The sequence below is a fragment of the Stegodyphus dumicola genome, chromosome 4 (genome assembly GCF_044657685.1).
Source record: "Stegodyphus dumicola isolate Sdum_Otavi_A_Nest chromosome 4, ASM4465768v1".
Taxonomy (NCBI): domain Eukaryota; kingdom Metazoa; phylum Arthropoda; class Arachnida; order Araneae; family Eresidae; genus Stegodyphus; species Stegodyphus dumicola.
Window position 1 is genome coordinate 68,388,762 of NC_140771.1, and position 27,778 is coordinate 68,416,539.

General features: G+C 31.8%; 1 protein-coding gene across 1 annotated transcript; it reads right to left on the reverse strand.

Annotated features, from left to right (window-relative positions):
* Positions 1–486: 486 nt before the first annotated feature.
* On the reverse strand, positions 487–27,575 carry LOC118202271 (BTB/POZ domain-containing protein 6-B-like). Its single transcript, XM_085815039.1, has 3 exons — positions 27,230–27,575; positions 24,466–24,889; positions 487–8,801 (listed from the first exon to the last, which is right to left on the reverse strand). The coding sequence occupies exons 1-3, from the start codon at positions 27,300–27,302 to the stop codon at positions 7,754–7,756; spliced, it is 1,545 nt and encodes a 514-aa protein (XP_085671165.1). The 5' UTR covers positions 27,303–27,575; the 3' UTR covers positions 487–7,753.
* Between the last annotated feature and the right edge of the window lie 203 nt (positions 27,576–27,778).

Below are 27,778 nucleotides of genomic sequence, written 5' to 3' on the forward strand. Positions count from 1 at the left end.
TCACGCCAAACCTTTCCATTCTAGCTGTTGAACTTTAAGACAGCCTAATACAAAAACAGACCCATTACAATGAAGCAAATATGAATTGACATTTAGTCTTAAGATTTCACAAAGTCAGCTGCACATTAAACTTCTCTAATTATTTATGGGAGATTTGTAGCAGAGACAACAATAAGAATGCCTGAGATTCAAGTTACAGAAGTAGAAATGAAGATACATTATCAGATATTGTTATGTATTCTTATTACAATGTAGGTTTCTTTTAAAGAAACATGATAGTTACCTGTAATTTATTCATGACTATTTTTCATTTATTATATTTTTACTGTAGTGTAACCCTTCGGAAATTAAATTATTCACATAATTTTCTTCTTTGGACGACAAAATTAGTAAAAGAAAACGGCGGGTGGGAATATGGAAGGAAATGCAGTATTCCCAAATAAAGAAATTCAGTTTTAATTATTTTTCAAAAATTCACAAACCAAATCAGTTCTAATATATCTTTATTTTTTAAGATTCTTACATATTACTTAAAACTACATAGCAACTGCTATCATGCTAGAAATGCCATTTCAGTATAATAATCATTCAAATCAATTTTAAAGTAATAAAATAATTTTGATAATGCACTTTGCCATCACCACAGTAGTTATTCATCAATTATATGTATATATATTCACGAGAAAAGATCAAAATTTTTATAATTGTAAATGAATTTTAAAATGGCAAGTGCACTATAATTTTTATACAGTATGAATGTAACAAAATCAGACATGAAAAGAAATACAAAGTATAGTATTTTTAAATATATGCGATTCTAACACAAAGCAGAGACCAAAGTCTATACAAAAGTTTTATAAACATGTTAAATATATTAGTAAGCAGTAAATTTTATCTGAGAAAGAAAAATATTAAACACATATCTAAGCATATATTTTGGCAGGATCATGATTAAAGGATATTTTTACACTATTATTTATAATTATAAACACATACAATTCATCAATAAAAGAAAAAAGGCTACTTAAAAACTTTCTTAGATAGCAAGGATTATTACATTAGCCATATAATCAGGACAAAATGAGGTAACAAACACGACTAGAATTTAAGTTTTAACAAGAACCAACAAAGAACTGGACAAATATTTTTTATCTAAAATATTCAGAATTAATAAGACTCCTCCAAAAATGTAATTTTATGACAAAGCTTAAACAGTACGTTTCATCTGATAAATTCAGTGGCTTGCAATTTTTTACACCACCTGACATCCACACTATAATTTTACTTTTAATATATAATTTTTAAAAATGTTCAGAAATGAGATATGAAAATCACTTTTATAATAATTAGCAAGTTATATGATTTCAAAGAACTCCTAAAAACCACTAATACATTTATCTAAATGTCAAATTGTTTATTCCCCATGCAAGCTTTACTATTGCTACATACATTCTTCCATTCACATAAGTAAAATTTAATATCAGAAACAACAATAAATATTTACATTTTCCTATTTTTGAAAATTACATAGCACTTAAGATTTTTCCAAAATAATTATTAAGAGAAGTGCTTATTTTACTTATTAGTTCAAACTCTATAATCAATAATATTATTACAAATAATACAATACAGTCAAAAGTCGTTAATTCGGACACCCATAATCTGGAATGATCTATAATCCGGCCCTCAAAGCTAAAAACTTTCTGCGCATGCGCCGCGTTGGCACATGCGTACAGGCATTTTACGCGTGCGCGCAAGACCTTGACTACTGCGCATATGCGTGTGCGCAAGTGCAGAATACGTTTTTGCCTGCGCGTTTAATGTATAATGGACGGTCTAAGCTAAAATTATCTATTTCAGTTAATGTTAATGATTGCGTTGTTCCTTAATCTTCGAATAGGATCCGGCTTATTATTTTTTGCAGACTCTAAGAGCAATTTTATAAAAGTAAACTTGAACTTTCGATTATGTCAAATAGAATTTCTGATGCTGGAACTTCCAAAGGATCTACAAAACGAAAGTATGTTTCGATGCCCAACAAACAAAAAGTGGAATTGCTGCAAAAAATGGATAAAGACATGAAGAATGTGACAGAGAGGTTAGTGAAAACGAAAAAATTTCGATTGACAAGTTAGTCGGTATTCTCGGCACAGCAATTAACGGGACTTGAATAGCGGAACTTTGTAATTGAACAAGAAATTATGTCTGTTTATAGAATTAAAGAGAAAGTATTAGCACATAAAAGAGCAACTTAAACAACTTACATTGAAAGAAATGTTTAATAAAATAAACAAATTTTTTTTTTTTTTTGTAAATTTTGATATCTTTTACATCATAATTGCTCTTTATTTCATAAATTATGGTTTCATATTTTTAATTTTATAATTTCTGCATGCCATCTTATGAGATTTAAACTGATGATCTATAATCCGGAATCGCCGAAGTCCCGACGAGTCCGGATTAACGACTTTTGACTGTACTTTATAAATCAGATCACTTACAAAATACTTATTTTTCTCCAGTTTCAATGCAAACTTACTATATATTAATTTACATTTAAAATTCCAACAAAATCAAAAAGGACATAATTTTCAATTACATTTAAGGATAAGCAATATGCATGCTCACATATTTACATATACACCAACAAATGATATAAATTAAATTTTTCTTAAGGGGATGAAAAAAGCTCTTTTTCAGGTTAAAAATGCTAATTTATGAGCATATTCTCAGAAATCAAACCTAAAAAAAATTAAATGTTTATCATAATCAACTACTTTTAGGATATTTATTTTTAGCTATATTTTATTCTATTAGATCTCATTAAAACACATACTGTTAGTCTACTTAGCTTACAATCTGAAGATTTAAACGTGAAAATTTATGTTATATTTCAGCTGACCAATATAACAAGATTTATCCAAACAATGGACCAAAGAATTATTCAGAACATAAAGATGAATTAATAATTCCCTTTTATGCATCGATGAATGAAATTTGAAAGACTGTCTATGATTTTCGCAAAAACAAATAACGTGAAATATCATGAAAAACACCAGAATTACTTTGTCTCTTGCTCAAAAGAGGAAAAAAGCATCATTTTTATGTCACTATTGGCATAAATTGGCGGCCTATGATCTTGTTCGTAGTTGACGAGTAAAATGATGAAAACTTTTAGTTTTAAAACAATTTCAGCACACTTGGCCTGACATCATGGATTTCATTATATATTCAGAGAATGTTAACAGTGAGAGGAGGCACAGGCTTGGGTCAATGTAGATAATTCTATTTCTATCATGTTTCTTTAAGATGATTAAGAAGATTTCTTTAAGATGGTGAAAAATAATCAAACATGATCTTGGAAAGGATGATAAGAAAGGAGAGGATAAAGATGATATACAGAACAAGAAAGTTACATGGAAAGTATACTGATGAAGGAATGCAGATTTGACATGATGACATTAAATGGGTAATTTTAAAATGCTCTTTAATTATTTTAAATATAAAATTATGTGTATAAATTATAATTTTGTACAACTTTCAATATTATTTATTTAAATTGCAATCGACAGATTTCACATACTGCAGTTACCACAGATAGCATTACAAAACATGAATAAGTACATTCTATAAACATGTATTCAATCATTCAGAAGAACCTCATATCCAGAACTGTCAAAGTTCTATTGCTGCAAATAAGAGATTCTACTTAATGAATTTTTCTAACAGATTTTATCATCCTTGAATAGCACAGATCAATTGCACAAATTTATAACTGGCATTACTTAGAGTCAGCTTCTCTAGGATGGCTGTCTCCACAGATCAAAATTGTTTAGAACTGCAGGTAGTTTTTTTAGAGACTATTTACTGTATGTGTGTGTGTGTAGATAGATATATATGTATTAGTAACACAAAAAATTATTTGAAATGATGAATCAACAATCGACTCAATCAATACAAAAAATAAATTCAAATTTATTTTTAAAAAGAAAATGCTCAAATTTTAATTTCAATTAATTAAAAGATTAAAATTTCTTTATTAACATTTTTAATGAATTAAAAACTTTGGCAAATATTTTGTCTTTTACGACTTTTTGGTGCTTCTGAAGATACTTAAAAATCCCAGTTTCTATCCTTGGCATTCTACAAGTATAATTAACAAACTTATTTTATGTAACAAAATCATATTTAGCAATTTCTTTTCAATCCATAAAAATGTTTGTTCTTTAAAAAAAAGAAAAAAAATTGAATGCATATATTTTCAGTGCAAAAAATACTTTATACAGGGTGACTGCTAATTCATGGCACAAACTTTGAGGACTGGTACAGGACACAATAACAATCACATTTTGTAAATTAATATCCACCTTGTAAAAAGGTTATGAAAATATAACAATTTCTCTATCTTTTGTTTTTTCCTGTGTTTGCGCTTCAACGCTTTATGTTTGACCATACATTCCTATACAAAATGTGATTGTTACAGTGTCCTGTACCAGCCCTCAAAGTCTGTACCATGAATTAGCAGCCAGCCTGTATAATAATAAAACATTTAAAATACATTTATACTATTTATTTAAGCCAATGAATATGCAATTTACATTATATATTTTCATTTAATTAGATGAATATTTTATAGCTTTAAAAATGTTCCCACTAAGCAAATTTAATTAACTTAATGAGCACTTTTTTAAATGGTAGGATTTATTTTTTATGAAATTATACAGCTTAGAATAGTATAAAAGCTCATAAAATGCTTTAAATATTTTATTATAAGATAAAAATTCAAACTTTCAACAAAAATGCAAAGTACATTTAAAAATTCCTTGCAAAGTACATGTTGTATGTATCAATACTGCATAATGTTGCATGCATGTATCAGTAAATACATGTGTAATGTTTGCTCAAAGAACTTCATTTCAAATCCGATAATTTGAAATTTAATGTCATATTTGTTTTAAAAAAATCTTAAAATAATAATTTTATTCAAGGGTATTAATTTAACAATAATAGCTTTGACACAAAATTTTGTTCTCTTATGTGCATAAAACTTAATTCACTTTGTTTCTGAACACTCCAATAACTTCACTTCTTAAAATTCATTCATGTCTTTAGAATATTAGCTTGTACTTAACCTCAGGAAGCAACTTAAAAATCAATAGTTACCATAATTAAATATACAAAATTACATACAGTGTTTTCACAATAAAGTTATTATTTATAATTTAGATTGTAGATTATTTTGTAGAAAGTATAAAGGAAATATCTTATTTGACTAGTTGTAATACAAACATAACAATAATAGATAACATTTTCTGAAACACAAGTCCCAAAATAATTATATAATTTCATGCTCCAATACAGAGGTAAAATAGATTTTAAAAAATATTAGAAAAATAAATGTTATGTTCTTTACATTCTTTATGAAACACCAGATCATCTATGTTTATGCTACATCAAGTAATTGTATAAGATACTTTGAGATGCACATGATTTAAAAATAAAAAAAAACTTAACTAATTTTGTTTAGTTATTTTAATTGCTGTACTACTATATATAAATACTGTACCAAACTGATAAATGATTTATTACTCATACTTCAGAATATTCCATAAATTTAGTAAATGAATGCAGAAATTTTTCATACTTTAAATATAACTGACCTGGATATGTATCGATGCTTTTAAGCAGTTTTACAGAACTTCATTACATTTCTGATTTTTCACTTGATTATAAGCCAATACTTAAAATAATTGCAAAGAATTTTAGTAATTTACTTCTTTAATAACTACAGTTTTCCTATCATTCATACAAAACACAACAGAATAATGACATCCAGTTCTAATTTGGTAAAAGGTTGGCCCTTTTACCACATTTAAATTAATATACCAGAACAAATACAATATGAAAAAACAAAAAATAATTTTTTGCCCGCAATCATGAGAATTATAATTACACAACACACGAACTTCAATAAAAACTACTTGATAAAATGATAGTAGGAAAATGGGAAAACAATTTAATCACAATTAAACAGATGGAACTAAACACTCATGATACTAGAAATCTCGCATGGTGCACGACAAGAAAGAAATTATAATTCAGATATAAACTTTGATTCCAATACAGGTTTCTACCGGTTAACAAAAAGAAGATATTCCTGTGAAAATTTTTGCATAGCATAAAGAAGTAATTACCAATTATTTGCAAAGATAAAAATCTTCTCTCCAACACCCCCTCAAAAAGGAAGGGGGGATTATATCGCATGATACCAAACACCATAACCTAAATCATCACTAAAATTATATGAAAAGCATATAGGCAGTATAATTTTCCCTTTCAAAATGCAAATGATAATGTACTAAGAAAAGTAGCAGCAATGACAATGATTTATGAAAGTGACAAAAGATTTTTAAGTCAGAGATAAAGGTAAGATGAAATAAGGTAGAAAGATGAAAAATCATCATCATTTGTACTCATCACGGCCATACATCTAATTTCTGTACTTGCCATCTTCAACGCTGAAAGTTGAGGCTTAGTAATGCTGTAATTGATGTTAAAAACTGAAGGCAGTTTGCTCAACTTCTATTCAGTTGAGAACATACACACAACCCCTCCCTACGAAAAATCTTTAAATCAGCCAGCTACTTCAAAATCAAAGACATATTTTTCTGCAGTCTTTGCATAAAACAAATACTGAATGATATTCTCTTTTTAATTTAATTTTTATTTACATATTTTTGCCAAAACTGAAAATCTTTAGTTTTCTTTTCTTAGCTAAAAAAATTACTAACCAAAAGCAAACTGCACAAGGCAAACATTTGTCTCACTGCAATGCAATATACAAGCATGTAATGCTAGTTAAATGGATTACCCCTGAAAATTTAGTTATGTTTTTAAATAACTTTCAAGGTTTCACAACGTAATAATGCTTCCTTTCTTACAACATTCCATCACTTTTTAAGCCTTTTTTTCAAAGGCTTTCCAATAAGTGCTCTATTTCAGCCTTTTTTTGCTGTTTTTCCTTGTAATCAGTTTTGCTTCATTTCAGTTTACAATACTATCGAATTTTCACCATTTGGGGCACAACAGAAAATTTGATTAGACGTATTGCCATTTGTTTTAGCCTTTTCCTCAGTACATTTTATATGTAGTTAATTTCAATTTAGACCAATTATCTTAGTTTTAATGATTTCTAATTTGTCAGTTTTAAGATCCATTAAAATACATTTGCCACAAAAGACAGGCATATTATAATAAAGGAAGAAGAATTAATATAAAACTTTCTTAAAAATACTTTATATATGCGGTTTGTATTCTAAAATAAAATTTCAAATGATTGAGAAGTATTGGTTCATGCTTATATCACTCAAACAATAAAATTTATTCTATAACGCTAAGTGATACTAGCATACTTGATATATAATTATATGCCTTTGAAATGTAACTTTTTACACAAATTTCTTTAATGAATATAACTATAATAAGGTTTTAGTCAGAAATACTCTCAAATAAATTTTACCACAAACAGTTCACAAAGTATAGCTCAAATATAAAAGAAAAATCTACAAATATAATTTGATATTTGAGACGTTCTAAGAAATTCTATAATAAAATACAATTGATACATTCATGACATAAATATATGTTTCATACACGAAAATAAAACAGAAAAAAAGCATGAGTATGGATCAACTACAAATGAAGCAGTGTTCTTACGAAAACCACTATATGCATTTCCACTTTTCTTTTCGAGTCACGAATCTTGGCTCGGACCATAAAATATTAGCTCTGGTATTTGACCACCTTGAACTCCAGTCCCGTTGGTGCTGTCAGATGAACACTGAAACTGGAAAGTGATGCAACCTACAGTCATCTCACTGACACCATCCTGGCCAAAGTAGCTTAATTCTGCTCCATCTAATACAGTAGATGCTGTATAATAAGTGTCTGCCTCTACAAGTATAGGATGCTCAAAATAAACATTAAAGGTATTGCTAGAGCCATCCGAGTAAAAATTTGTCTTATTTTCAGCTAAAACTTTTCCCATTCTTTTCAGCTCAATCTTCACTGAATAATCAGCAGCCCCATTACTAGATCCATATAATCCAAATCCAACTATAAAAATACGCTTATCCACAGAAAATTGAATGCTGTCACATCTTCCACGGTACCTCCACTGATTACTACGGTAAGCTGACGACTGAAAGCGGTGACAAACTTGTGTCTTCAGGCCAACTCGTGGCTTTATAGGAAAAGGCAAAGTAGGTTTATTATTTGCAGTATAATGCAAGAATATATCTTTTGTTTCCTGCAAGGTCAGTAACCCTGACTGAGCAGCACCATTTGCATATTCTTCAAGAGACATAGTAGGGATTCGTATTAAGTGCAGCGCATTACCCAAAACCCGTCTTTTATTTTCAGTTGTTGGTTCAAGATCTTGACGAATGCATTCAGCCATTGACCAGTTTAGTGCAGCCTGAAATAATGTGTACTCTTTTATCATCAGAGTTTCTCTAGATAAAATTGATTCAAGTGTACGATAATCTATGTCGGCAAAACCTTCTGAAGCAAATGCAAGTTCAGCCTGGGCATCAATTACTTCCCAACAACGCTGCATTAAATCTGGTTCTTCAAACAGACGGCTTTGACTTAACAATACACATGCATTTTTTGCTGTCAAGCTAGTCTCTAAATATGCAACACAAGCTCGAGCCAAGTGAGGCACTAAATATTTTTTTGCAACATATAACGTGGACAACACCGTATCTGCTTCCAAATTTATATCATCACAGTAAAGGAACCTAAAAAACAGGGGAGAAAAATTAACACATGTGAAGAAACTGACTAAACTATGAAGAACATTAAATGAGCATTTGTGTGATTTACATCAATTTTAAAAATGGATTTATTTTATATGCAAAACATTTTTTTAAGGACTACATGATTTCATTGTATAAATGACTGAAGTTTCTAACTTGAAGAAATCACACAAGTTTTATAAATATAAGGTACTTTTTATCTACCCCTCTCCCTAAAAAGTATTCTTAAGTATTACAAAAATTGTAGAAGTATATTCTACAATTAAATAGTAGAAAATGTACTAGGTCGCCAAGATATAGTGGTACAACAAAGGCCACACTTCCACCTTCAAATTCAATAGGATTATTTATTTTTGATGCACTAAATGTCTTTTTTTTTTAATGTAAGAAACTATAATGAGATTGTGGGGTTTCCCAGCTGACAAAAAAGAACCCAAAATAGTGTGTTTTGCATAACAGAAGAGAATGAAAAAACTTGCATTCTATGAAGTTGCACTCTGTAACTGATCAAATTTTATGGATCAAAGTTTGGGCAATTCTCTGATGTTTGCATAAGCAAAAACAGTATGCGTGGGAAAAGAGCAGCATGTACAATGCCAAATTTGTGAAATTCTCTTTTTTTTTAGTCCAAAGGGATTTCAGTCCCGAAAGACTATTGCTTTCGTTTTGGCATTTTGCGTCGGACTCATAAACGTCGGTTCACTTTTCAAACTGTTGCCACAAAATGTTAGTCCTGCATTATATTTGAAGAAATTAAATAATGAAAAATCTGCATAAATGATTGTCTATTTCTCGCATTGTGATAAAACAATGATACATAGAGCCATCGAATTTTGAATGACGAAATCCTACTGCGAATATGGGCATCTGAAATCCCAAATTTGGAATTTGTTTTATTATAGATTTTATATTTTGTAAAACTTTAACGAATTTTTGATTTACAAACTCAATGCTTTAAAAGCGAGAAATGGCAACGTTATATAGAAAAAAAATACTTTTATCTCCAGCTCGCGAGACTGTGTATATCGGAAATTCTAAAGATATGCTTAATTTAACATTATTTTGCGATATTGCTCTTGAACTGAATTTTATGGTTTAAGTGCAAAGAACATGATATTTAATAAATAAAGGTAACACTCAAAACGTTAAAAAAACGCCCCTTTGAACGTAATTTAAAATCTGAAAAATTTCAGTTTTTTTTTTTCTTTTTTTAAATGAAAACGGACCACAGTGTACATGAGAAGAACTGACAGTGTGTGCAGTGCAAATCTGTGAAAATGCCAAGATTTTGCAATTCTCTGGTTTTTTTAAATGGAGCCTACATGGAGAGAACAGTACAAATAGGAGGGGAACAGAATTCATTATGGATATTTGGGGTTTTTTTAATTTTGTTAATCTGTTGCTGTTGCATACAATTTGTAGTGTATAACCTTATCTGAAAATGGCTGTTGTCTTCTGCATCTTATCATAACAAAAAATAGTCACCTCTCGCACATGGGAAGTGGTGTAGCACCAGGCTGCCTGGGCCAAGGACCCTACCCCTTGTCAAACATGTAGATTGTTTTGAATGCTGTCATGAGTTACTAACACAAAATATAATTATTTTTTTAATTATTATAATTTTTTAGCAAAAGGAGAATGAGATAACTGGTAATTCTAGCAGAAATAAAGTGTGTGCCGAGTTCCAATAAAAACCTAAAAATACCATCTGAGGAAAACTGAGAAAGGGAAAACAAGTTGGCTTTAACCTGAGTCTAGAGACACATATAATACATACAATACATACATACATACAATACAGATAGTGCGAGTCAACTGGTGCACTTAAATTATAACATAAGTCACAAATGTACAATACAAGTAATGCATGTCAATTTAAATAATATGTGTACTAAGTATGGCCATAGGCCGTTTACAATTATTTGGGTCATTCGCATCATAATCGTAAACCCTTATAACAGGGTTGTTGATACTTGGAAGGTTAGCATAAAAATTCCGGGCAAGCCTACCATAAAAATATTTCGGTTGTTCAAGGCCTAATTCATCCTGAAGTTCTGATTTCGAACATACCAGGGCGAGTTGGTGATCTGTCTTAGAGCACAATTTTGTGCCTGCTGTAACTTTTTTCTACATGATTTACATGAATATGCCCAAACAGGGCAAGCATAGCATAGTATGAGACACAATACAGTTTTATAAATAAGCAACTTGTTATCTATTGAAAGTACACTGTTTCAAGAAATTAAGAGGTGAAGTGTAGCTTTACTAACTCAAAACTTTTTAAGAATAGATGTTCTGTGTGGGTACCATGAGAAAGTTTTACTGAGGATCACCCCAAGATAAAGGAAAAATAGTCACCTCGAAAGAGTGTGGGTGATCGGAAAGTACCAATTCTTTATTATAGTGCTTCCCAAATTTTTTACATCTGTGTAACCCCTTCAACAATTTTTGTAATACTGAATATCCCTCATTAAAAAAAAATCATATACTTTAATAAAATAAATCTAACAACAAACAAAAATTTTTTCCTTTTTTAATACACATACAAAATAAAAATAAATGAAAAATAAAATTCTTTCATAGTAAAGTACAAATAAAAGAAAATATAACTTATAAATATCATTTATTATAATCAATGATAAGGGCGAAATTGTTTATGTTCAGACAACAGATCATCATAATTTGGTTCCCTTATTGTTAATTTTAATCTGGGATGCAGCTCCACATAAAAAAATCTGTTCCCTTTTTTGGGGGGTGGGCTTACTGTCTACAAATGAAGAAAAAGCAACTTCACATAGATATGCAGTTGGAAAAAGCAAGATGTATTTCAGGACTTTCTCAATTAAAACTGGGTACACACATTGAATTTGCAACCACAATGATGTTAAAGTAAACTCATGTTTATTTTTCAAGAACCAGTCTGAAGCTAATTTCAAAAAATGCTCTTCTTCCACATGCGATTCCTTCTAGCATCGATGTTGTATTAACGTTGAATGGATATCTTATTTATTCAGTTATTTTTCTTTGAATCAGAAAATAATTTTTCTAGCCTACTTGTGAATTCTCTAAATGCTGTATTATACACTGCAGAGTATCAGCAACAGTCTTACCAGCCGAACTTGTTATAAACTCATAAAGAGAGCAAAAAGAGTCCACTTCACCCTTTACCAATTCTCTTTTGCCATGGTAGCATTCACTTTATCTTGAACATGAAATAAAGAACTTTCTTTGACTTGCAAAGATAAGTTGAGAGAATTTAAAACAGTGATTATATCTACTATGTATGCCAATTTAGAGCCATTTCCAGTCATGTAAACAGTTTCTAGCGTAGTTCAAATAACCAGTTTAGAATTTTCACTCAAGACAGCCAACAAAGATCGCTATGAAAAAGAACCGAGTATGACTACTTCCCATTTCTTCACTCATTTGTGAAAAAAGTCATGCATTCAGGCCTTTAATATAGTTAATGATTTTCATGCTTCACTCAGAACTTTCTGTGGACCAGTAGGCATCTAATGTGTTGCTAAAACCTCTCTGTATATGCAACAATGTGTAGATATGACATATGGGACAACATTCTGAATTCTTGCAAATAAGTCCTTTATTAATTCTGACCATACTTTTTGCTCTCTCAGTGCTTATTCCAATCCATCTATTCCAATGAATTTTATTTCTCTTGCATAAACTTATTCATAACATTAAAGATAACGTCTCCTGTTATATGACTTGATAAAGGTTGGCAAAATAAAAAGCTTTCATTGAATTTCATAATCCTTTTTCTTCTAACAGATGCCATTTGCAAAATTTGCAGTACCAGTAGATTCATTAACCTGTAATGCATAATGTTATATATTTCCTGTGCAATTTGGCTAGAGAGTGCTGTGTATGTTCCAATAGCCAGGCAGGATTTTAAAGGTGTATACCATGGAAGGCAGAAATGCCTAATAATATATTTTCAACTATTTGAATTTTTATTTTTTCTCGTAAATAAATTTAGTTGTTGTTTTTCGAAAGCCTCTTTGATGCACCTTTAGACAAACAGAACAATTAGATTCAACCAGCAATCCATAATCTTGAATGCTAGGGATAAAAATAAAAATTATATTTAATGTGAATTGTCAAATTCAATAGGGCTTACTAAAGGACATAACAAAACTTTCCTATTGCAAGAAATCGAAAAATACACAAGCGTGCATTGTAACAGTTCAGTGTGTAGGTATTGGAACTTTTTGTGTGACACTGTTAACAAGGCCATGGAGTATGGGAATGCACAGAATCACAGCACCCAGCGACGCCATGGCTACGCATGCATACAAAGCCACACATTAAAAATTGTGTGTGCTCGTCATTGTTTGCTAATATGGCAATCCCTCATCTTTCCTCCTGTCTTTTCTTTCATAAGCAACTCTTGCCACCACATTCTGGCATTTGTTTTTTCAGATGCATTTGTTCTTATTGGTTCATTCAGTTTTCGTGAGGTTCTTCAAATGAAAAATTCTGGTTTTGATATTGCCATGCATGTTTTCCACATGTTTTGAATGTCTCCAATTTGTTTAGCTGCTGCTGATGTCCGTGTTAATAAATTCCCACTCCCAAATTATTTCCTGTGTTTTTCATAGTTTGGGTTACCCTTCATTTCATTGTTTTTGCTTCAGCTATGCATATTTACCCAATGTTCTAAGCTTGGTGCAGGGAGTACCTCCCCTCCAAATTCTTCTCGTTCCCCAGGTGATATGCAAACTACACTTCTGGAAACACTTACTTATTACATACTTACATGTTGTATACTTTAATTAAATAAGATCAATTTCTACAGAAACTTTACTGCACTTTCTTTACAGGCAAACCTCACAAGCACATACTTTAAAATTGAGCTTAAGACAAATAATAACATGACCTAACAAATTGTTAGAGCTTGGAGTACAAGAAAAATGAATGAAAAAAGGGAAAATTTTTTATGTTAAACTCTAATGAATTACTATGCATATGACTGCCAGAGTTTGCTGCATTCTGAAAATTTGGTAAATTCCACTAATGTGTTTGTGTTGGTATAAAAACTGAATTATTTTTCTGACATCTGCTTACATTTGTATACAGAACTGGCAAAAAATACCATCAGATAAGTTCTACCCTTTTGCACAGCATATTTATGCACAGACTTTTCTGCACATAAGAAAATAAGTTTCAATTGTTTGTAAGTCAAACCAGTTTTATGGATATGCATTTCAGACACAGTCAAATGTCCCAGGTAAGTTGCAAAGAATTATTACATTTTAGTAGTAACTATATTTTACTTTTAAATATGCCTTATTAATGATGAAGTTGACACACTCTCTCGTCTTTTCCTGTAATTAACACAGCTAATTTTTCCAAAATTTGCAAACTAATTTGAGATTCAAATAATTTGCATCGAGATACATAAAGTGCTTATAAATTATGAAAATATTTGCTTACCTTGTACTAAACAAAACTTTACAATTAATAGTTACAGGTCTAGCAAAATGAAGATCAAGTGGTTCTCGGAGTTTATAAATTTTTAAAAATTACTGCTATAGTTAAAAGAAATATTACAAACATACTTAAGCTTTTGAGATTATGGTTGATAACACCTTAAACCAGTGATTCTCAACCATTGTGCCGCCAAATTTTAGAAATGTATATAGTAAAAATTATAATGGATTTAATACTTCTTAAAAATAAAATGATCATAAGATTAAACAGCATGATTAACAGTCATCTGAACTCTTTTCTCAGCAGGCCTTGTGGCAAATGTTTATGGAAAAATAGACTTAAGATTTTTGGTGTAACATTTTTCTTGCTCGCTAGCCTAGGTAGTTTTTTTTTTTGTTGTTGTTGTTGTTGTTCTTGGATTATTACACATTATTGTTAATCTCGGAAGAATTATTGTTCTGGGATTAATTACGCTTGGATTTTTCAGTCTAATATGCTTTTTGTATGTGATGCGAATAAAAATGACAAAACTAGACAACATGGTCTTCCTTCAAGAATCACGTTCAATTTTCTAGTGATGATAATGTGATTTTTTTTCATGATGCCAAAATCCCAAGAAGTATTTGAAATGTTTGTGGACCTATTTCTTTAGAATTCAATCCTATTTGCTTGAGAATGGAAAAGAGAAAATCTTGGATAATATTACAAAATTCAAAGCACAGTTACAGTTCATAAACGGAAGGAACGAGTCACCACTTTTATGGAAGTCTGAGACTTTACGTTAAAATTTGACTAGTAATTTAGAAATCGCAATAAAAAGATTTGTTGCATTAGAAAGAAGTTTAAGGCTGCTGAGTTATTATTTGAGAGATACAATGCAGTTATGAAGGAACAACTAAATGACGGGGTTATTGAAATGTGCAACAATAGTTGTTTCACTGGATATGTAATGCCTCATACAGAAGTTTTCAGGGAAGATTCTTCTAGTACTAAAACTATGGTAGTTTATGTGCCAGCAATAAACAAGGAAGTTGTAATAGTCTTAATGAATGTCTCCTTCCCAGAAAGAATTTAAATGCTAATCTTTTAGATATTATTTTGGAGTTTAGAGAACATAAAATTGGATTCTGTGGAGATATTGCACGGGCATTACTTCAAATTCAAGTCACGAAAGATGACTGGAATTATTTATGTTTCCTGTATTATAAAAACTTCGACATAACCCAACCCATAACCATGTATCCTTTTAATAGACATTGTTTTGGCGTCACTTGTTCTTACATTTTGGCTGCAACAATTAAAACTCATTTTAATACTTACAAGAATACACACCCTCTTGCATATGAAATGTTGACTAGTTCTATTTATGTGGATAATCTTTTTCATGGAAGTTCCACTGTTCAAGAAACTTATGAGTTACCTTGTGATGCTGTTTTAATTTTAAAGGATGCAAACATGAATATAGGAAAATTTGACACTAAAGAACTGAGAGATTTATGGAAGAATTCTAATTCATTAATCAAAAGAAATGAATATTCTGACTCACATTTAAAAGTACAGTCAAAAGTCGTTAATTCGGACACCCATAATCCGGAATGATCTATAATCCGGACCTCAAAGCTAAAAACTTTCTGCGCATGCGCATTTACGCGTGCTCGTAAGACCTTTACGACTGCGCATATGCATATGCACATGCACAAGCGCAGAATACATTTTTGCGTGCGCATTTAATGTATAACGGATGATATAAGCTAAAATTATCTAATTATCTATTTCAGTTAATGTTGATGATTGCGTTGTTCCTTAATCCTCGAATTGGATCCGACTTATTATTTTTTGCAGACTGAAAGAGCAATTTTATAAAAGTAAGCTTGAACTTTTGATTATGTCAAATAGAATTTCCGATGCTGGAGCTCCCAAAGGATCTACAAAACGAAAGTATGTTTCGATGTCCATCAAACAAAAAGTGGAATTGCTCCAAAAAATGGATAAAGGCATATCCTTTGTTTATCTAACTGTTCCAAAATCTGTTTATCAATTTCATAACGGGGGGGGGACGTCGCGGCACGCAATGAACTGGAAGTTGATCTGTCAGCACTATCCTTATCTTTAGGGCAGATGTTTTTATCTCATTCGGCTTATAATTCCTTATTAAATGTATTATTTCATCTCGATGTACTCCGTCTTTAATATGATTTAAATCAAATTCCTCGTCCTTATAAATATCACGAATACAAATCAAATAGCTTTCTGGTTGCAATTTTCTAATTTCAGCTATGCATAATGTATGGTTTACGCATACACGCGTTGAAAGAAATATTTAATAAAGTAAACAAATAAATATTAAGCTTTTTTTTGTAAATTTTGATACCCTTTAGATCATAATTGCTCATTATTTTATAAATTACGGTTTCATATTTTTAATTTTATAATTTCTGCATGCCACCTTACCAGATTTAAACTGATGATCTATAATACGGAAAAATCGATAATCCGGAATCACTGAAGTCCCGACGAGTCCGGATTAAAGACTTTTGACTGTATTAGGACTCAGTTGGAATAATATTGAAGACACATTAAGTATCCATGTTGGATATTAATGAATGTACTAAACGAAACGTTCTACACACAGCCGCAAAAATATTTGATCCACCTGGACTTATTTCTCCATTTCTAGTTCGAGTGAAGTGTATGTTACAAGAGCTGTGGGAGTTAGGTGTAGAATGAGGCGAGATGTTTTCCGAGAAATTAAAGAAAAATGGCAAGCATGGTGTAATGAAATTAAAGAACATCAGAATTTGAAAATTCCTCGACATTATTTTCATGGCACAAATCTGAAGAGGGAAGAAAATTTACAGATTCATATATTCTCTCATGCTTTATTAAAAGCTTTTGGAGCAGTTGCATACTTAGGACATCGCATGGCACTTTTAAAACTAGCTTCATAGCTTCCAAATCACAAGTTGTGCCAATTAAAAAAGTGACCTTGCCCCGACTAGAATTAATGGGCGCAATAATTGCAGCAAGATTAGCCAAATATTGTAAGAATCTTTTTAAAAATTTAGAAAAGATTATTTTATGAAGTGATTCAACAATTGTGCTACACTGGATAAAATGCACGGCATCTAAGTGGAAACAATTTGTTTCAAACAGACTATTAGAAATTCATGAAACTACAGATCCCAGTGCATGGAAACACTGTATAGGTAAAGAAAATCCCACGGACTTGTTAATAAGATTTGCTAACTGGTAAAGGACTTGTTAACTAGTAAAGATTTGCTAACTTCAAAAAAACGGTGGCAGGGCCCAAAATGGTTATTGTACTTGGAGAATACTTGGCCCCAGCCGAAGAGATTTGAATACGACTCAATAGACAAGGTGCTTGAAGCTGAATATAAATATTCTGCTATAATTAGTTCAGAAGTTGTTGTTTCCAAACAATAATTGATGTTAATAAGTTTAGTTGCTTACGCAAACTACTGCAGGTGGCTTCTTGGGAATTGCGGTTTGTTGATGTTCTTAGGAGGAAAACTAGTACAACGGGTCCTGTTACTACTGAAGAATATAATCGTGCTGAACAGTTTTGGGTTAAAGCTGTTCAAAGGGACGTTTTCTCTGAGGAAATTAACTGTTTAAAAAATGGCAAGCCTTTACCAAAAGACTCCAAGTCGTTGTGCTTAAACCCATTTTTGGATTATGAAGATGTATTGTGAGTGGCAGGAAGGCTTGAGAAAACTTATTTATCTATGGATGAAAAAACCCTATTATACTACTGTCAAAATCTAAACTCACTGAATTACTGATTTAGGAATCCCATAATAAAGTATTTCATTCCGGCATATCTCATACGCTGGTGCAGATGAGAGAAAAAAAAAGAGACTGGATATTTAAGGCCAGACAAGTTATAAAATCTCTTCTAGGTAAATGTGTTATTTGCAAAAGATTCAGCATTTCTCCAGGAGATCAGATGGTTGCTCCATTAGCAGCTCTTCGAGTGGAGCAATCAGCCCCATTTACAGTAATTGGGATCGACTATGCTGGTCAGTTATTTGTGAAAGATAGTAAAAACAAACAATATATTCTATCGATAACCTGTGCTGTTACAAGAAGTGTTCATCTGGAACTAGTCATTAATATGACTGCAGATGTATTTTTGCTTGCCTTCCGACGTTTTATATCTTGAAGGGGCTTGTGTTCTGTGATCTTTTACGACATTGCACGCACTTTTAAACGTGCTGAACTTGAGCTGAAGCAAATTTGGTCAGTAATGAATCATCCAGAAGTAAAAAATTTTTATGGTGCCACTGGAATTAAATGGAAGTACAGTCAAAAGTCTTTAATCCGGACTCATTGGGACTTCGGCGATTCCGGATTATCGGTTTTTCCGGATTATAGATCATCAATTTAAATCTGGTAAGATGGCATGCAGAAATTATAAGATTAAAAATATGAAACCGTAATTTATGAAATAAAGATCAATTATGATCTAAAGGGTATCAAAATTTACAAAAAAAAAAAAGCTTTATGTTTATTTGTTTACTTTATTAAACACTTTCAGCGCGGGCATGCGTAAAGCATATACATTATGCATAGCTGAAATTAGAAAATTGCAACCAGAAAACTATTTGATTTGTATTCATGATATTTATAAGGATGAGGAATTTGATTTAAATCATATTAAAGACGGAGTACATCGAGATGAAATACTACATTTAATAAGGAATTATAAGCCAAATGAAATAAAAACATCTACCCTAAAGATAAGGATAGTGCTGACAGATCAACTTCCAGTTTATTGCGTGCCGCGATGTCCCCCCCCCAGCAGAGCAGCGTGAAATTGATAAACAGATTTCGGAATGTTTAGAAAAACAAAGGATATGCCTTTATCCATTTTTTGCAGCAATTCCACTTTTTGTTTGATGGACATCGAAACATGCTTTCGCTTTGTAGATAGATCCTTTGGCAGCTGCAGAATCGGAAATTCTATTTGACATAATCGAAAGTTTAAGCTTACTTTAATAAAATTGCTCTAAGAGTCTGCAAAAAATAATAAGCCGGATCCAATTCGAAGATTAAGGAACAACGCGATCTGCAACATTAACTGAAATAGATAATTTTAGCTTAGCTTATACTGTCCGTTATACATTAAATGCACATGCATAAACATATTATGCGCATGTGCACACGCATATGTGCATGCGTAAAGATATTCCGCGCATGCGTAAAGGTATTTCGCGCATGCGTAAATGCCTATGCGCATGCGTGAACGCATTATGCGTTGACGCATGCGCAGAAAGTTTGTAGCTTTGAGGTCCGGATTATAGATCATTTCGGATTATGGGTGTCCAGATTAACGACTTTTGACTGTATATTTCGAAAACAGCAACCTGGTGGGGAGGCTTTTATGAATGCATAGTGCGTTCCGTGAAAGTCGCTCAATGGAAAATCTTTGGAAAGTCATCTCTGACTACTTAGCAGTTGCAAACTGTTCTTATTGAAATTGAAGGTATGATTAACTCTCGACTAATTTCCCATGTTGGAAGTGACTTAGATGAACCACATGCTTTAACTCCAGGGCATTTCCTTTTAGGAAAAAGAATATCATTGTTGCCCTCAGAGAGACTTTATCTTGATTCAAATTTTTCTTCCAGGAATTCTTTGATAATTATCGCCAAAAATTAATGAGTTCTTTTTGGTCCAGGTGGAAAAAAGAGTATTTATTGAATTTAAGATCTGCCCATTCAAGTTTGATTAAGAATAATGTTCCCGAATTTAAAGTTAATGATATAGTTTTAGTTAAGGAGGATCATTTACCCCGAAATTTCTGGACATTAGGGAAAACCCCTGAGTTATTTCCTGGAAGAGATTGTAAGGTGGGAGCTTGCAAGGTAAAAACCGAGTCATCGGTTATCAGACGTCCTGTACAACTTTTGTACAATTAAGAACATCAGAACTAAAGTGTTAATCTTCATTATTAATTTACACATATGTATTGTGTGTATATCTTTTCATAGCTGTTTATTATTTTTCAATTATTCTGCTAAAATTTGTAATTCTAGTAACTTCCATGCACAAATTTAATAATTTAAAATGTACTTAAGTTCACAGAGTCATGGTATGCTCTCTCAGGGGGCCACTGAATGATCTAATAAAAAGGTGAATATTGCTTTTTTTAAATTTGATAATGTTATACTTAAATTGCTTAATGTTTCATTTGAATTTTCAGTTATTTAGATTATATATTCTTTTCTTGTGTCTAGAACTCAAATGTTTTTTGTAGTATGAATGTATACTGTTTATATACAAGTTAAATGAATGCCCTGTGGTTCATGGGGGGAGGCAAGTTGTTAAAAATAAAATGATCATGTTATCAGAAGGCGTGATTAACGGCCGTCTGAATTCTTTTCCCAGCACGCCTTGCGGCAAATGTTTATGGAAAAAAAGACCTTAGATTTTGGGTGTAACATTTTTCTTGCTTTCTAGGCTAGTTCCCCCCCCCCCCAGTTGCTCATCTAATTCCATTTAAATTGCTTTAACATATTTATTTCTTCTTTAAATCTAATAATTCTTGCTGTCAATTTCGTATTTTAAAATCCCATTATTCTATCACTTAATTCTTTCAATTAGCAATAATTCTAGGTTGTTGCACAGATTTGTACTCAATTATTCTCATATATTTTTTGCACCTGTTACTTCCTGTCACAAGATTGCTATATCTGGCTTATCAGCACTGATATCTGATGGCATTTTTTACCCCTTTTCATGACTGCTGTATACATAGTATCGAACTCATGAATGGATAGGGAAGGTCGTACAGTCTTATACATCTACGAAAAACAAGTCATGATCTTGATGAACTGTTGCAATCAATCCATGAATCTTTACTGATATTACACAAAATGAAAAGATTTTCATTAAACAAGCAAATGATGTGTTGTCTGTTTAAAAAAAAAAAAATCTTTGCACTCGAAAGTATGACCTCAAGTAAAAACCAACACATCGAGAGATCTAAAAATCTTGAAATTTTTTAGCCAGAAATTGCAAGATTTACAAAAGCAAAGCACTGTGTTGCAAAGGAAATATTTTCTGCAATGTGAAAGAAACAGAATGAAACAAAATTGCAATAATGATAAAATACTTAATAGCACACAAATGCCTTTACGTTTGGGTCAAGATCATGTTTTGGTTTTTGCACTAAATTCATGAACTCAGCTATATATATATATATATATATATATATATATACAAAGTCTGTAATCCGGACGTCCATTATTCGGAATGATCTATAATCTGGACTTCAAAGCCACAAACTTTACGCATGCGCGTAGAGAATGCGCATACATTACACGCATGCATTACGTGTGCTTTACGCATGCGCACGTTGAAAGAAATGTTTAACAAAGTAAACAAATAAATATTAAGCTTCTTTTTTGTAAAAATGCGATACCCTTTAGATCATAATTGCTCTTTATTTTATAAATTATGGTTTCATATTTTTAATTGTATAATTTCTGCATGTCATCTTACCAGATTTACATTGATGATCTATAATCCAGAAAAACCCCTAATCTGAAGTCACCAAAGTCCCGACAAGTCCGGATTACGGACTTTGTACTATACAGTCAAAAGGACTCGTCGGCAATTCCAGATTATAGATCATCAATTTAAATCTGGTAAGATGGCATGCAGCAATTATAAAATTTAAAATATGAACCACAACCCTCCACAAACAAAATCCATGTAAGAGAAGAATCATTCACTTTTTAGTGTGCAATAACATTCCACCTACTACTGTTTTAAATTAACAATCCTTACATGTATATGCTATAAACAGAAACACTTAATTGTTGAAATTTTATATATTCATTTGAAACGATTTGCTATTATTCTTCCCATACAGAAATTTTAAGGTAATGAAATGGTTTAATTCACATTATTCATTATGAGGTACAGTAGAAGTCCGATAATCCGGCACGTTCGGGACCGGCTTGGTGCCGGACTACCGAAAATTCCGGTCTATTGGGCGGTAATTATACGAACAATTAGGTTAATAATTAAACTAAAAATACAGTATGCAAATACATACAACAAAGTTTATTTTACATTTCATATAAACATTTCATATTACATTTCAGGTATTAAATCATTATCAGCCACGATTTTCTCAAACTCGTCTTTGTATTTTTCTGCAGAGTTTTGGTTTGCTGAAAGGGTTTCTCCAGTTACATCAAGTCTTCGAATTCCATGCCGAAACTTAAAGTTTCTGAGCCAACCATCAGAATAATTACATTCACTTTCAGCAACTCCTAAATCTTGGCCGAATTTCTTTGCCTTTTCAACAATCATTGGCCCTGTTACCGGCTTTCCTTCAGAACGTACTGCACTAAACCATTTGAACCATACACTATCTAGCTGTTCCAGTTTTGGTTTTTTTAATGTTTGTCTAGAAGCCAATTTTTCAGTTGTTACCGATCGAGAAGCAAACTTCATTAGTTCATCTTTTTGTTTTTTAATGTCATAAATAGTTGATGAGCCAATATTAAACTCATTCATTAAAACATTTCTATTCTCGCCTTTTTCTAGCCGTTTGATGATTTCTAGTTTCTGATTGAGAGTCAGTGTTACGTGTTTTCGTTTCTCTCCTTTTGAACTCGAAGGCTTAGGTTTTGAAAACATGGTCACTGTACAGTTAGAACGAAAATCACTTTTTTTATAAACAGTTTCAAAAGTTACATTTACTGCGATGTGAAAGGACACAAAACAACAACGCACAAAAAAATGGCGAAGGCGCTTCGTGATTGATTAACGGAGCTGCACTGCACCTGAATTTGTTGTGACAGCTGAGACTAGCCAGCCGCTAATTGTTTCTGAACAATACCGAGCGCTTCCGGATGATCTCGAACTACCCCGAAAACTTCCGAATAGCTCTCGCGCGGTTTTATTTGCTTTAAAGACACACTTTTGGAGAAAACCAAAATTTTTACAATTTTCCGGAGCGATGCCGGACTATCGGGCATTCCGGACTGTTGGATGCCAGACTAATGGACTTCTACTGTAATTTAACTCAGAAAAAAGAAACAGAAAAACATAAAACGAATGGTTCATGTTAAAGTTTGAAAATCTATTATACAGTCAAAAGTCGTTAATCCGGATGTCCATAATCTGGAATGATCTACAATCCGCACCTCAAAGCTACAAACCTTCTGCGCACGTGTAAGCGCAAGCATATGCGTTTACGCATGTGCATAATACCTTTACACAAGCGCATATGCATTTATGCATGCACTTAATACGTTTACGCATGCGCGTTTAATGTATAATGGACGGTATAAGCTAAACTAAAATTATCTATTTCAGTTAATGTTGCAGATTACATTGTTCCTTAATATTTGAATTGGATGCGGCTTATTATTTTTTGCAGACTGTTAGAGCAATTTTATAAAAGTAAGCTTGAACTTTCGATTATGTCAAAAAGAATTTCTGATTCAGGAGCTGTCAAAGGATCTACAAAGAGAAAGCATGTTTCGATGTTCATCAAACAAAAAGTGAAATTGCTGCAAAAAATGGATAAAGGCATATTCTCTGTTTCTCTAACCATTCCGAAATCTGTTTATCAATTTCACACTGCTCTGCGGAGTGGCGGGGACGTAGCAGCGCGCAATGAACTGGAAGTTGATCTGTCAGCACTATCCTTATCTTCAGGGCAGATGTTTTTATTTTATTCGGCTTATAATTCCTTACTAAATGTAGTATTTCATCTCAATGTACTCTGTCTTTGATATGATTTTAATCAAATTCCTCGTCATTATAAATATAATGAATACACATCAAATAAATTTCTGGTTGCAATTTTCTAATTTCGACTATGCGTAATGTATGCTTTACGCATGCGCATGTTAAAAGAAATGTTTAATAAAGTAAACAAATAAATATTAAGCTTTTTTTTTTCGTAAATTTTGATACCCTTTAGATCATAATTGCTCTTTATTTCATAAATTACGGTTTCATATTTTTAATTTTATAATTTCTGCATGCCATCTTACTAGATTTAAACTGATGATCTATAATCTGGAATCGCCCGACGAGTGCGGATTAAAAACTTTTGACTGTACATATAAATATGCAAAATTTAAATATGTTATTGATGAACTAACAGCAAAATGAAAAGATTCGATAAAAATTTTGAAAATGTTACCTCAGAAGTGTCAAAAAGGCAGCAGGTTCCACATCAGGAATTTCAATTTCTGATTCGTTATCAGCCAAACCTCCAAAGAACATTGCATAAAAAACTGAGCTTCCAGTTGCCAACACATATTTATGTGCTGGAATTCTTTGGGCACTTCCTTTGGGACCAACTAAAAAGTGGACATCACTCATCAATTCGTTGTTGAACATTGCAGCATTGCGCTCACGAACACTAGCGTGATTTGACTGCCAGTTTGGGTCAGAAGTACTTCCAGGACTTGTACTTCCGGTACTGCTCCCACTGCCCGACGCAGGAGATGGGCTGCATGACACGGAACACTTAAGAGTAGGGCTTGGTAAAGGACTAACTAAAGATGGCGGTGGAGAATACTGCAGTGGTAAATTAGCTGGGATTGTTTGCAAATTTCCTAGTCCTAAAATGAAAACAGAAGACATACTGGTTTAATGAGAACTCCTAAAATTAATCAATATATAAATGCTAATGGATTTCTTGAAACTTACCTTATGAGGATAGAAAATTAATTACGATAATCATTTAAATGACTATTTCAAAAAACTCTTGGAAAAAAAGTAATGGTGAGAAGGGGAAAACTATTTTATACATTCACATTTAGTAAAGTAAATTAACACACGCTTTCCAACTAATGACAGTTGAACTTTTTATCATCTTCATTAAGGACAAAAAGTTTAAAATGCATTAAATTTTGGACATCAAAAACTCTTTCTTCAATTTCTCCAACTCTGTTTTCAACAGTCTCTAATCTGGCTTCAAGAACATTAAATTTCCTTTCTATTATAGCAGTAATTAGTTAAGAGTAGATTGAAGGGTGCCCCTTGTATTATCGCGAAGTTGTTGTTTCATTTATGGTAACCTGAGTATGGACACCCTATTATGATGTAATCAATTGCATATTGCCATAAATTTTGAATGACAGTAAAAAGATTTGCAAGGGCTCATGCTGCGTGTTGGTTAGGAAGTACATTGCTTGTTTTGTGGTTTCGACGGTAGAATGTTGTAATATTAATTTGAATTTCTGTACGATTTGGAACGAAAAGGGGAAAAGCGCATTAATTGACTGATGTGTAAACGAAGATTTACTTAGTTAGCTATTATAAGTATCCTGTTTGTAGAAAAGAAATGCATATGGTTGAATGTTGGAGGATATTTTTGACTCATTTTTGCGGTGACACTGATATACAGATTCTAGTTCAGATAATTTTAGGAAGATTTTGGATGCTGTTAAGGAATTTTGGATGCCACAGTTTGAAGGACTCAGAAATTTCTAAATAAGTAAGTGGGTATTTGCTTTGTGCAATGCCTGGATGCATTAGATGAATTTCCTTTTTTATTTTATTTTATTGTTTGATTTGAAATGTAGTTTATTGAGATTATGTATTTTTTGTTTGGCTCTACTGCAGAATTGGATGCTCCTTTGACTTAAGTGAAAATAGATTGATGTATACATGGATAAAGTCAAGGGAGTGCACAATGCCAAGTTAGTGTGCAATTGTCCGATTTTATTTTAAGTGAAAATAGGTTGATGTGTACATGGGCATCGAGTTTGTGCAATTCTTTGACTTGTTATTTCGTCTTCGTGCAGCGGTGATTTTAGCAGCAAAGCCAAAATAACAAGTCAAAGAACTACACAACTCGGTATCCATGTACCATCAAAAAATATATTTTAACCCAATAATTTCTCTTTCCATTTCCTCTTGACCTGCTTCAATCTTTTTTTGAACTGATCCGATGCCACTTCCGTTTCTTCTTTGCCTGTTCTCATATCTTCTTTGAATGTAGCAAAGGCTGCCAGCCAGCTGTTTCAATTACTCTTCCATTGCTCTTCTAAGTGCCATTCAACTCCTAAGCACTACCTGTTGAAGCTGTTTGTTACACAGAGAAACAAAAATACACTGAATACATATCGTACTTACACATTCCATACACATTTTATAGTGAAACAAAAGACTTTTCACATTATTCAATAAGAAACTCTTAATTACTCTACCTGACATGTAAAATTATATGCTATCTAATAAGTTGTTATTTGACTCATATATTCTGTTTTCATGTATGATTTCATCACACACTGCATTATTTTCATTACCACTCAGTCCGCTTTTTTTATTTTTTGACTATCAATAATTTGTTCCTAATATTTATGACTGATGAAGATTTAGAATGTAAATCAACTACATTTGTTCTTCTCTAATTTTTGTATTATAATTCCACACTGTAAACGTAAAAAAACTTCAAAAACAGTAAACTACCATAATATGGATAAGAGTTATTTTCAGTAGAGATAATATGTAAGAATGATTGAAACTTCATTTCTCATAACCTTCCCAGAAGTGAATAATATATTTTATTTATTCTACAAAGAAATATACAAAACTAACGTGTAATAATAAACTAACTTAATTTACGTGAAGAATAACACAGATCAAAATACATTTCAATTCTATCACCAAATGTTACAGCTGCCCACAGGGTGAAAATTACTATTCTGTAATACCCAAATCTACTTTCCGTTATATTATAATTAAGAAGGAAAAAAATTAATCACATCGCAGGGTATAAAAACCCACATGAAATTTAAAACTATTACCGCCAGTAACTTTGTAAAAACCATTGCATTTAAAAATTCGACTTTTAATACGTATAAAATACAGAATATTTTTATACAGATAAATAACCTAAATTTAGTAATACAAATAAAAAAGGCTTCACACATAATTGTATGAAATAAACTTACCCAACATCCAAGTTTTGTTAAAATGGGCGCAACTTGTTTCTTCTCGTCGTTTGTTTGTTTTGGCAGACATCATACGTCTTCCAGTGAGAATTAGCAATATATACAAATGACCGTAGTTACGCCATTGACTACCATCTCAGGTCAGATTTCTACACAGTCTATAGAGGTCAAATACGTGAACATTTTGATTGCACTAATACGAAAGTTTGATAACAGTTAAATAACGAATACTTGAAAAGGACTTTTATCAAATAAACTTTTTTACATACTTTGCTTGGTTACTAAATCTGGGTAGCTCTGCTACCTGAATGAAACCACTGTAACTAATGTAATACATGGGTATATGCCCAAACATAAACATATAAATGAAATCCATTAAAAAATTAGAAAAAAGTTTGGAATTTATTTTTTTCTTAAACTTAATAATGCTTAATAATAGTACTGATTTCAAAATGACCAACATCAATTAAATAAATTCCCCTACCTAGTTATATATTTTTACACAATTTATTCAACTGATATGACTTTTAAATATTTTCGTATATTTTT

Bases quoted from the DNA above. Each gene is read 5' to 3' on its own strand.
- LOC118202271 (XM_085815039.1), bottom strand. From the start codon at position 27,302: ATGATGTCTGCCAAAACAAACAAACGACGAGAAGAAACAAGTTGCGCC. The intron at 24,890-27,229 runs GTAAGTTTATTT...TTTTCATTTTAG, and splicing joins TAACAAAACTTGGATGTTGG to GACTAGGAAATTTGCAAACA. The intron at 8,802-24,465 runs GTAACATTTTCA...CCTGTTTTTTAG, and splicing joins GCCTTTTTGACACTTCTGAG to GTTCCTTTACTGTGATGATA.